A 12,686-nucleotide genomic window follows, 5' to 3' on the forward strand; every position below is an offset into this window, starting at 1 on the left:
AGTGGGGATATTGTCATTGACAATGGGGAAATGGCGGACATGTTGAACAATTACTTTGCGTCAGTATTTACAGTAGAAAAAGAGGATAGCATGCCGGAAATCCTAAGAAAACTAATATTGAATCGGGGACAGGGACTCGATAAAATTAACATAAGTAAAGCAACAATAATGAAGAAAATAGTAGCACTAAAGAGTGACAAATCCCCAGGACCAGATGGTTTCCATCCCAGTGTTTTAAAGGAAGTAGGTGAGCACATTGCAGATGCCCTAACTATAATCTTTCAAAGTTCTCTAGATTCAGGAACTGTCCCCCTGGATTGGAAAATTGCACATGTCACTCTGCTTTTTAAGAAAGGAGAGGGAAACCAGGGAATTATAGACCAGTTAGCCTAACATCTGTTGTGGGGAAAATGCTGGAGTCTATAATTAAGGATAGGGTGACTGAACACCTCGAGAATTTTCAGTTAATCAGAGAGAGCCGGCATGGATTTGTGAAAGGTAGGTCGTGCCTGACAAACCTGATTGAATTTTTTGAAGAGGTGACTAAAGTAGTGGACAGGGGAATGTCAATGGATGTTATTTATTTGGACTTCCAGAAGGCATTTGATAAGGTCCCACATAAGAGACTGTTAGCTAAGATAGAAGCCCTTGGAATCAAGGGAAAAGTACAGATTTGGTTAGGAAGTTGGCTGAGCGAAAGGCGACAGAGAATAGGGATAATGGGTAGGTACTCACATTGGCAGGATGTGACTAGTGGAGTCCCACAGGGATCTGTCTTGGGGCCTCAATTATTCACAATATTTATTAACGACTTAGATGAAGGCATAGAAAGTCTCATATCTAAGTTTACTGATGACACAAAGATTGGTGGCATTGTAAGCAGTGTAGATGAGAACATAAAATTACAAAGGGATATTGATAGATTAGGTGAATGGGCAAAACTGTGGCAAATGGAATTCAATGTAGGCAAATGTGAGGTCATCCACTTTGAATCAAAAAAGGATAGAACAGGGTACTTTCTAAATGGTAAAAAGTTTAAAAACAGTGGATGTCCAAAGGGACTTAGGGGTTCAGGTACATAGATCATTGAAGTGTCATGAACAGGTGCAGAAAATAATCAATAAGGCTAATGGAATGCTGGCCTTTATATCTAGAGGACCAGAGTACAAGGGGGCAGAAGTTATGCTGCAGCTATACAAAACCCTGGTTAGACCGCACCTGGAGTACTGTGAGCAGTTCTGGGCACCGCACCTTCGGAAGGACATATTGGCTTTGGAGGGAGTGCAGCTTAGGTTTACTAGAATGATACCCAGACTTCAAGGGTTAAGTTACGAGGAGAGATTACACAAATTGGGGTTGTATTCTCCAGAGTTTCGAAGATTAAGGGGTGATCTGATCGAAGTTTATAAGATATTCAGGGAACGGTGAGGGTGGATAGAGAGAAACTATTTCCGCTGGTTGGGGATTCTAGGAGTAGGGGGCACAGTCTAAAAATTAGAGCCAGACCTTTCAGGAGCGAGATTAGAAAACATTTCTACATACAAAGGGTGATAGAAGTTTGGAACTCTCTTCCGCAAACGGCAATTGATACTAGCTCAATTGCTAAATTTAAATCTGAGATAGATAGCTTTTTGGCAATCAAAGATATTAAGGGATATGTGCCAAAGGCGGGTATATGGAGTTAGATCACAGATCAACCATGATCTTATCAAATGGCGGAGCAGGCATGAGGGGCTGAATGGCCTACTCCTGTTCCTATTTGTTGTTGTTGATAAACACCAGCACTGTGCGGTTGGGCCAAGTGGCGTGCTTCCATGTTGTATTTTCTATGTAATTCTATGTAACCATCTTCAGCTGCTTCATTGTTGACCTTGGTCATAAGCGGGGACATTTGCTGACAATTGCGCAGTGTTCAGCTCCATTCACAGCTCATCCAATAATGAAGTAGCCCATGTCAGGCTACAGCAGGCTTCCGCTGACACGTGGCAGGTAACATTCGCGCCACTTAAGTGCCAGGTAATGACCATCTTGAACAAGAGAAAGACCAGCCACGAACCCCGATTGGCAATGGTACCGCCTTCGCTGAGTCCCCAACATTTTGGGGGTCAGCATTGACCAGAAGCGTAACCTGACCAGTCACCGTGGCTACAAGAGCAGAGCAGAGTAGTGGTAGGGCACTCTACGATGGGTGTTTCACTTCCTGACCCCTCAAAGCCTCCCCACCATCTACAACACTCAAGTCAGGATTGTGATGGAATACTCTCCACTTGCCTGGATGGGTGAACCTGCAACAACACTCAAGAAGCTCGACCCCATCCAGGGCAAAGCAGTTTGCTTCATCAGTGTCCCTACCACTGGACTCAATATCAACCCCCTCCATCACTGGCACACTATTGCTGCAGTATGTACGATCCACAGGATGCAATGCAGCAGCTCAGCAAGGCTACAACAGCACCTCCTTCCCCTACAACTTCTACCACTGAGAAGGATAAGAGCAGCAGTGTTCGAGGAATGCCATCACCTCCAAGTTCCCCTCCAAGTCACACACCATCCTGATCTAGATGCAGATTGTGCTCTCTTCACCATTGTAGCTCAGAATCCTGGAATTCCCTATCTCACACAGCGGTTCAAGGAGAAAGCCCACCATCACTTTGTTAGGGCAACTAGGGATCAGGCAACAAACTGCAGCCTTGCCAGCATCACCCCATTCCTCTCTGGATCTCCCTCTGTGCCCCCTGTGGATGAGATGCACGCATTCTGAAAATCAGCCAGGAATGGGGCCAGAACCCACAACCTTTTGAATTGGAGGCGAGATAAGAACATAAGAAATAGGCCAATCGGCCCCTCGAGCCTGCTCCACCATTCAATAAGATCATGGCTGATCTGATCCTAACCTCAAATCTAAATTCATGTCCAATTTCCTGCCCGCTCCCCGTAACCCCTAATTCCCTTTACTTCTAGGAAACTGTCTATTTCTGTTTTAAATTTATTTAACGATGTAGCTTCCACAGCTTCCTGGGGCAGCAAATTCCACAGACCTACTACCCTCTGAGTGAAGAAGTTTCTCCTCATCTCAGTTTTGAAAGAGCAGCCCCTTATTCTAAGATTATGCCCCCTAGTTCTAGTTTCACCCATCCTTGGGAACATCCTTACCGCATCCACCCGATCAAGCCCCTTCACAATCTTATATGTTTCAATAAGATCGCCTCTCATTCTTCTGAACTCCAATGAGTAGAGTCCCAATCTACTCAACCTCTCCTCATATGTCCACCCCCTCATCCCCGGGATTAACCGAGTGAACCTTCTTTGTACTGCCTCGAGAGCAAGTATGTCTTTTCTTAAGTATGGACACCAAAACTGTATGCAGTATTCCAGGTGCGGTCTCACCAATACCTTATATAACTGCAGCAATACCTCCCTGTTTTTATATTCTATGCCCCTAGTAATAAAAGCCAACATTCTGTTGGCCTTCTTGATCACCTGCTGCACCTGCATACTAACTTTTTGATTTTCTTGCTCTAGGACCCCCAGATCCCTTTGTACTGCAGTACTTTCCAGTTTCTCACCATTAAGATAATAACTTGCTCTCTGATTTTTCCCGCCAAAGTGCATAACCTCACATTTTCCAAATCTCCGCCCACTCACCCAGCCTGTCTATATCCCCCTGTAGGTTTTTTATGTCCTCCTCACTCTCTACTTTCCCTCCCATCTTTGTATCATCTGCAAACTTTGATATGTTACACTCGGTCCCCTCCTCCAAATCGTTAATATAGATTGTAAAGAGTTGGGGACCCAGCACCGACCCCTGCGGAACACCACTGGCTACTGGTTGCCAGTCCGAGAATGAACCATTTATCCCAACTCTCTGCTTCCTGTTAGATAACCAATCCTCCACCCATGCCAGAATATTACCCCCAATCCAGTGATTCTTTATCTTGAGCAATAATCTTTTATGTGGCACCTTGTCGAATGCCTTCTGGAAGTCTAAATACACTACGTCCACTGGTTCCCCTTTATCCACCCTGTACGTTATGTCCTCAAAGAACTCAAGCAAATTTGTCAGACATGACTTCCCCTTCGTAAAGGCATGCTGACTTTGTCCTATTAAATTATGTTTATCTAAATGTTCCGCTACTGTCTCCTTAATAATAGACTCCAAAATTTTACCCACCACAGATGTTAGGCTAACTGGTCTATAATTTCCAGCCTTCTGCCTACTACCCTTTTTAAATAAGGGTGTTACATTAGCAGTTTTCCAATCTGCCGGGACCTTTGCCGAGTCCAGAGAATTTTGGAAAATTATTACCAAAGCATCCACAATCCCTACTGCCGCTTCCCTCAAGACCCTAGGATGTGAGCCATCAGGTCCAGGGGATTTATCTGCCTTGAGTCCCATTATTTTACTGAGTACCAATTCCTTAGTGATTTTAATCGTATTTAGCTCCTTCCCCCCTAGAGCCCCCTGTTTGTCCAGTGTTGAGATAGGGGCACGTTAAGCTTGATAACATCGTCAACAGCAATTTCTACCCTATCTTTCCTTGGATCCCGTCCTATACACCTCAAAAATCGTCTGCCTCGTCTCGGGGCAGACTGGCAGACTGACGGAAAAACTGCTTCCGCCATCTGGATGAGGGGGCTGGATTAGCGGTGTAAACACCCGGGTGGGCGAGAGGGGTACCCAAGTGCCCCTCCACTCTACCTACACAGAATCAAAATTGAGTGTTAACTCCAACTCCTATGCAGATACATACGAACATGGACAAGCAGGAAAAGACCCACTGGACCATCCAGCCTGCCCCACACAACTGTAATGCTTTGTGCAAAACACACACACACACACACACACACACACCTGGAAGCCTTGTAATCTCCTGGGAGAGGTGTAAAATCAGAAAAAACCCTAACCCAATTAGGGGAAAAAAAAATCTGGAAAATTCCTTCCCCCCCCCCCCCCCCCCGATCTAAACGAGTCCAGGAGATCACTCCAGCCCCGAGTACGAGGTGATCTCTGACTCGGCCACAAACGGGTCCAGCTCTCGCTTGAAGGAATTCAGCGGATTGGCGTCTGCCACACGAAGTGGCAGCCTGCTCCAGAGGCCCACTATTCTCTGGGGGGGGAAAAGGACAACCTCCTGACGTCCGACCTAGATCTGGCCTTACGTAACTTGAGATTGTGGCCACCTGGTCCGCCCGAACCTGTTCAGTTGAAGGATGGGGCTCTGTGTTGGGATGTGGGGGCTGGAGATTGTGACCCCAGGTGGGGGCTCTGTGTTGGGATGTGGGGGCTGGAGATTGTGACCCCAGGTGGGGGCTCTGTGTTGGGATGTGGGGGCTGGAGGTTGTGACCCCAGGTGGGGGCTCTGTGTTGGGATGTGGGGGCTGGAGGTTGTGACCCCAGGTGGGGGCTCTGTGTTGGGATGTGGGGGCTGGAGGTTGTGACCCCAGGTGGGGGCTCTGTGTTGGGATGTGGGGGCTGGAGATTGTGACCCCAGGTGGGGCTGTCTGTTGGGATGTGGGGGCTGAAGATTGTGACCCCAGGTGGGGCTGTCTGTTGGGATGTGGGGGCTGGAGATTGTGACTCCCAGTGTTCCCTAACCTACTCAGATGAAAGATGAGTCTCTCTGGTAGGGTGTTGGGGCATTCAGGGAAAGAAGTCCAAAGTTTTAAACCCGCCCCTAAAGCAATCCAAGAGAGAAGGAAAAATCCTACCACGTCACTCGGTGTGGTTCCGGCTTTTTTCGTGCTAAAAGTGCAAGCAGGAAAGTTTCAAGAGTCTCTCCTCGGGGAAGGGAAGGAAGAGGCCGATCCGCCTTTTGTATGAATAGCATTTTTTAAATATACATATATATACATATATCAATATTTTTAAAAATGCAATGTATCCGCAAGCCCAGGCGAACCGAGCAGGAGGATGAGCGATTGCGGGAGGTGTCGAAGAAAGAGGCGCGTTCCAACCTCGCCCGGCTCGGTAAGGAAAGGGGCTGAGGCTCTGGGGTGGTGGGGACTGTCAGTGGGGGGGAGAGGGGCTGTGATTTCCCACCCCCAGTACATACACCACACACACTGACCCCGGGCACAGAGGAGACTGTCCCAGTCCCAGTCCCAGCCCAGGCAAATCCTGCTAAAAGTTTGGAGAACTCCCTTCAGTGTCTTGCTTTAGATCTGAGAGATTTTTCATTGGGGAGTTTTGTGTTTTCCTCTCTCTCTCTCTCTCTCACACACTCTGTTAGATTGAGTCACCAAGCACACGGGAGTCGCTCAGCAATCTTCCTCCTGCTCTGAACTGACCCTTGCACTGGTGTGTGGGGTTTTGCCTTTGATAAAGTGTGTATTATATTATATTATATTGCTATAATGTATTTGCTTAGCTTTCCAATTATTTTTTGCCAATTTATATTTTCGTTCTCTCTCTCTGTCGTGAGAGGGGAGGGCAGTGTTTTTTATTTTGTACAACAGCTTACCTTTCACAGCCTCTGCACCCAAACTGAAATGTCTCAGAAAACAACTTTTGCAAGGGAGAGCGGGCAGGAAGCGACAAGCAATTAGGAGGGAGTCTGAAGCCACGGTCAAAGAGGGCTTTCAAGGCAAGGAGGGAGTAGCAAAGCGATGTGGTTCTGCAAGGGAAATTCGGAGGGAAGGGCCTGAAAGATCGTCCACTTAGATGGGTACGGTAGTCTAATGGACATGTTACTGGGCTCGTAATCCAGAGAACGAGAGTTCAAATCCCACCATGGCAGTTTGAGAATTTGAATTAATTTTTAAAAAAATCTAGAAATAAAACGCCGGTATCGGTAAAAGTGACCGTGAAGCTGAAAGGTTGTTGTTAAGACCGCAACTGGTTCACTAATGTCCCTTTAGGGAAGGAAACCTGCCGTCCTTTCCTGGTCTGGTCTATACGTGACTCCAGTTCTACACCAATGTGGTTGACTCTTAACTGCCCTCTGATGTTTAGTTGAGCGGCAGGAAATTACGACTCATCCAGGACTTGGGATGGGGACGTTGGATGGTAAAGTCCCTGACCTGGCAGAGAGGCAGAGTTGGTTGTCACTGGCACGTACGTAGAAGCTGACGGTGTGCTTTCAGGTGATGCTGGGGGAATGCCGGAGGGGGTGGGAGATTGGGGGGGGGGGGGGGTGGGTGTGTGGCTTGTCGATGATGAACAGGAGGGTACCAAGGATGGACTGCTGGGGCCACATCCGAGGTGACTGCGTGAGATTCAGTGACAGTGTTGTGAGAGTGGGGCTGGGACAGGGCGAGAGCGATGGCAAGAAAACTGACCAGAGAAGGAGAAAAAACAGTGGAGAGGAACAGTGATTGTCGACACGGTCAAAGGTTGTAGAGAGGTCACGGAGAAGTACGAGGAGGGGCAGCGAACTCCAGGTGCAGTCACACAGGACGTCATTGGAGACTTTGACCAGGGTGGTTTTGACTACATGGATTGATCAGGAACTAATACTTTAAGGACTGCAACAGTGAGTAGTGAGAGAAATGAGCACATAATTAGGTAGCAACACTGATTCAGAGAACTTGGAGAAACATGAGATGTTGGTAGCGGTGGTAGTTGCAACGTTAGAGAGATTGAACCCGGTTTTTTTTTAAAAGGTTGTGGGGGGAGGGGCGAGTGTTGATAATGATTTTGAAAGAGTTGGGAACAATGCTTATAGATAGGAATAGGTTGGGAATGTTGGCGATCGTCGGCCGAGAAAGGGAAGTCGGGTAGATAGGAAATGGGTTGGAGAGGGGTCAAGCAGGTTAGTGGTCGGCTTCGTGGCGGAAATTAGATCCATGAGGGAAGATGAGGGAGACATTGTGTAGTGTAGGGGCAGAGCTGAATATGGGGAGACCTGGGGAGAGTAGTGTAGGGGTAGAGCTAGATTTGGAGAGACCTAGAGGGAGTAGTGTAGGGATGACGCTGGATTTGGGAAGACCTGGAGAGAGCACTGTAGAGGTAGAGGTAGAGCTAGATTTGGAGACCTGGGGGGAGAGTAGTGTAGGGGTAGAACTAGATTTGGAGAGACCGGGCTAGAGTAGTGTAGGGGTAGAACTAGATTTGGAGAGACCGGGCTAGAGTAGTGTAGGGGTAGAGCTGGATTTGGAGAGACCTGGGGAGAGTAGTGTAGGGGTAGAGCTGGATTTGGAGAGACCGGGCTAGAGTAGTGTAGGGGTAGAGCTGGATTTGGAGAGACCGGGCTAGAGTAGTGTAGGGGTAGAGCTGGATTTGGAGAGACCTGGGGAGAGTAGTGTAGGGGTAGAGCTGGATTTGGAGAGACCGGGCTAGAGTAGTGTAGGGGTAGAGCTGGATTTGGAGAGACCTGGGGAGAGTAGTGTAGGGGTAGAGCTGGATTTGGAGAGACCGGGCTAGAGTAGTGTAGGGGTAGAGCTGGATTTGGAGAGACCGGGCTAGAGTAGTGTAGGGGTAGAGCTGGATTTAGAGAGACCGGGCTAGAGTAGTGTAGGGGTAGAGCTGGATTTGGAGAGACCTGGGGAGAGTAGTGTAGGGGTAGAGCTGGATTTGGAGAGACCTGGGGAGAGTAGTGTAGGGGTAGAGCTGGATTTAGAGAGACCGGGCTAGAGTAGTGTAGGGGTAGAGCTGGATTTGGAGAGACCTGGAGGGAGTGAGTAAAGGGATTAAAGGAGAAAGAGGCAACTGAAGAGATTGATTCCTTTGTTTGCAAAATTGAGGCCATGAGCTACTCACATCTGCTATTGCAGGTAAGGGGGGAGAGTGTGGGAGAGGGATGCAGGGTCATCCTTTGTGGTCTCAAGCTTATTCAGATTTTATGCTGGTTGGAAAGTTTTGTTGGTGTTGTTTTTGCACCAGAATCAAACAAATAATGAGGGGAGGTGGGGAGGGGGGGCGGTGGGGAGGGGGGCTGCTAAGATGTGTTTAGTCAATGATGCTCCGGCCATCATTTATGTGGGGCAGGCTTGATGGACCAACTGGTCTTTTCCTGCCAGTCAATTTTGTATGTTTGTATAAGCGGGATTTTATTTTTCTCATGCCAGTCCAGAAAGTAGCACAAAGGGCTGTTTAAGAAATTGTTTCCTCCTACTTCTTTCCTGAAGGCACTGACTCTTGCTGAGGTATGGCCCAATAGATGATGCCAAGGGCTATCTCGCCCAAGTCCAAGTCTTCATGAGTGAGCCCAGGTTGTCTGACCATGGAGGACATCACAGCTAAGCCTGATCTTGACCTCACCTGTGCTTTCCAGTCAGAATATAGAGCATAGAAAATAGGAGCAAGAGTAGGCCATTCGGCCCTTCGGGCCTGCTCCGCCACTCGAAATGATCATGGCTGATCGTCTAACTCTGTACCATGTTCCCGCTTTTTCCCCATATCCCTTGATCCCTTTAACATTAAGAAATATATCTATCTCCTTCTTGAATACATCTAATGACTTGGCCTCCACTGCCTTCTGTGGTAGAGAATTCCACAGGTTCACCACCCTCTGAGTGAAGAAATTTCTCTTCATCTCGGTTCTAAATGGCATACCCCGTATCCTGAGATTGTGACCCCTGATTCTGGACTCCCCAGCCATCGGGAACATCCTCCCTGCATCTAGTCTGTCTAGTCCTGTTAGAATTTTACATGTTTCGATGAGATCACCTCTCATTCTTCTAAACTCTAGTGAATATAGGCCCACTCAACCCAATCTCTCCTCATACGTCAGTCCTGCCATCCCAGGAATCAGTGTGGTAAACCTTTGTTGCACTCCCTCCATGGCAAGGACATCCTTCCTCAGATAAGGAGACCAAAACTGCACACAATACTCCAGATGTGGTTTCACCAAGGCCCTGTATAACTGCAGTAAGACACCCCTGCTTCTGTACTCAAATCCTCTTGCAATGAAGGCCAACATACCATTCGCCTTCCTAACTGCTTGCTGCACCTGAATGCTCGCTTTCAGCAACTGGTGTACAAGGAGTCACTGGATAGCGATCAGGAGAAGCACTCCTGGATTTTTTTTTTTCCCCTCTTTCTTAAACCAGAGAAGCCAACGCTAACTATGATGTCCTAATTCTCAGCATAGATGGAGCCTTGGGACCACCTTAGTCTGTAAGGGTCTGTGCCACACATGGGTGGTCCATTTACCAACAAACCCAACGGGGGAGCTCTAGCACACCTGCTCTGAAGGAAAGACAAAAAAAAGAGAAGGAACCTCAATGGGGGTTCAAAGTTTGACTATTTTGTCATCAGCATTGTCCTTTTTCTATGGGTAGATTGGGCATTGCCTGCCTACCTGTCACAGTAGCCACCTTGTAATGGCTAATCTGTCCAGTCTGTACAAGGGCCAACAGATACAGCTGTGAGTGTACCCGATTCCAGCACCTGGGTGGTGCAGTCTCCTTTCAACTCTTGGACATGACCTTAAATGCAGCTCCAACGGTTGTTAGCAGTGCACAGGTGCCAGTAATTCAGTACTAATGGGCATTAGATTGGCATACCCAGAACAGAGAAGTGACAATAGCCACTGGTGTATGAAATGGAAGGCCACACAGGGCACTGTCCTGAGGTTAGGATTAAAGCTACTGTTGCCCAAATAGCCCTGTGAGCAGCTGAGCCATGTGGTCCTGGAAGGTCCCAGGTTCGATCCCTGGTCTGGGCAGTGTAAGCTGATGTTGGTAGAGGTGCTACAGTTGGCCTCAATGTTCGTGGGGTACGGAGCCGTCTGCATCCGATTATCAACCAGCGACCACTGTCTGGGGCCTGTATGGCTAAGCTTCTGTTCTTTTTAAAAAAAAGATTAGAAATTGGACCAACAGATGTAGAAGTAAGGTCTGTCCTCTCTCTCAAAAATAAATCAAAGTATATAGGCAAGCTTTCTAACTCACTGCAAAAATTTTAATAAATTTGCATTTATGTGTTGCCTATTACATCATCAAACATCTCAAAGTGCTTCACACAATGGGCTGCTATTGATGTGCATTGACTGTTACATAGAGCAGCAATTCTCTACAAACAGCAGTCAATCTTGTTTGATTTTTTTTCTAATGCTATTGGACGAGGGAGGAATGAGCAGAAAGTCCTCCCAACCAAACAAGAACCAGCACGCAACTTTTACGATTTGCAAAAGCTCAGAATGTAATGATTAGTGTCGACCCGACTCAATAAAACTAATCTTCTGCTAGAAGTCTCACCTATCGGCACAAGCAACAGGCAGAGCCACTCAGTGCTCATCTAAATGCTACAAGACAGATGCAGAAAGTTCCTTAAAGAAGCAAGAATTTGCATTTATTTATGTAGCGCCTTTTACGACCTCCGGGCCTCCCAAAGCGCTTTACAGCCAGTTAAGTACTTTTGAAGTGTAGTCACTGTTGTAGTGTAGGAAACGCGGCAGCCAATTTGTGCACAGCAAGATCCCGTAAACAACAATGTAATAACGACCAGATAATCTGTTTTATTGATGTTGGTTGAGGGATAAATACTGGGCAGGACACCAGGGAGAACGCCCCTGCTCTTCGAATAGTGCTATGGGACCTTTTATGCCCACCTGAGAGGGCAGACAGGCTTCGGTTTAATGTCTCATCTGAAAGATGGTACCTCCGACAGCGCGGCACTCCCTCAGTACTGCATTGGAGTGCCAGCCTAGAATTTGTGCTCAAGACTCTGGAGTAGGACTTGAACCCACAACTTTCTGACTCAGAGACCAGAGTGTTACCGCTGATCTCTGCCTCAGTCAGGAACCAGTCCAGCTCACTTTTGAAGGTCTACAAGAAAACCAGCACTCACTGCACAAGCTGACGACTCGTTCCAAAGATCAACTATTCTCTGGGAATAGAAGAACCGCCTAATTTCTCACCTTGCATAATTTATAAGCCCAATCTATCTAATTGTCTCCACATCGATTATTTCAATCTAGTCCAATCTAGGCTGACACTCCAGCGCAGTACTGAGGGAGTGCTGCACTGTCTGAGGTGCCGTCTTTCGAATGAGACATTAAACCAAGGCCCCGTCTTCCCTCTCTGGTGGACGTAAAAGATCCCATGGCACTATTTCGAAGAAGAGCAGGGGAGTTGTCCCCGGTGCCCTGGCCAATATTTATCCCTCGACCAACATCACTAAAACAGATTACCTGGTCATTATCACATTTCTGTTCACTGTACGCAAATTGGCTGCCGTGTTTCCGACTTTACTTCAGAAGTTCTTCATTGGCTGTAAAGCGTTTTGGGATGTCATGAAAGGCACTGTATAAATGCAAGTTCTTTCTTCCTAGGGAGGCATCATGGGTCGCCATGTTCTCCTAGACCTGACTTCATTGTCAAATGGAACCAGATAGAAATTTCCCAGAGCTACTCCTGAAATTAGCACCAGGACTTTTTTTTTTAAAGCCGTTTTTGCCCCCCTCTCCACCTCCCCAAACCCCTCTCTCCTCCTTTAAGACGCTCCTTAAAACCTACCTCTTTGACCAAGCTTTTGGTCACCCGTCCTGATATCTCCGTATGTGGCTCGGTGTCAAATTCTGTTTGATAATCGCTCCTGTGAAGTGCCATGGGATGTTTTCACCATGTTAAACGTGTTATATAAATTCAAGTTGTTGTAATAACAATTGGGAGCTGACCAATTGAATTTGCATCATCTAGGGGATCACTGATGGACCCTGACTTTTTTTCATCTGTTTGTATGGGCTTCTCCTCAGGCCTGCGAAGAGACTACAAAGCCAGTGTCAATGTTCGGCCACTGACCA

The 12,686-nt window shown here is 47.3% G+C and overlaps 1 protein-coding gene across 2 annotated transcripts in view; it reads left to right on the plus strand.

Moving 5' to 3' along the window:
• The window catches only part of plcd1a (phospholipase C, delta 1a), a 137,662-nt gene that overhangs the window by 18,742 nt on the left and 106,234 nt on the right, over positions 1 to 12,686 (plus strand). Inside the window, exon 1 of one of the 2 annotated variants that reach the window (XM_067968348.1) lies at positions 5,734 to 5,968. The exons of the other annotated variant lie outside the window; for it this stretch is intronic. Coding sequence (XP_067824449.1) covers positions 5,872 to 5,968 — 97 coding nt within the window. The 5' untranslated portion in view covers positions 5,734 to 5,871. Of the gene's footprint in view, positions 1 to 5,733; positions 5,969 to 12,686 lie in introns of those variants that run through there. 2 annotated transcript variants of the gene reach the window in all.

The sequence above is a fragment of the Heptranchias perlo genome, chromosome 2, assembly GCF_035084215.1.
Source record: "Heptranchias perlo isolate sHepPer1 chromosome 2, sHepPer1.hap1, whole genome shotgun sequence".
NCBI lineage: Eukaryota > Metazoa > Chordata > Chondrichthyes > Hexanchiformes > Hexanchidae > Heptranchias > Heptranchias perlo.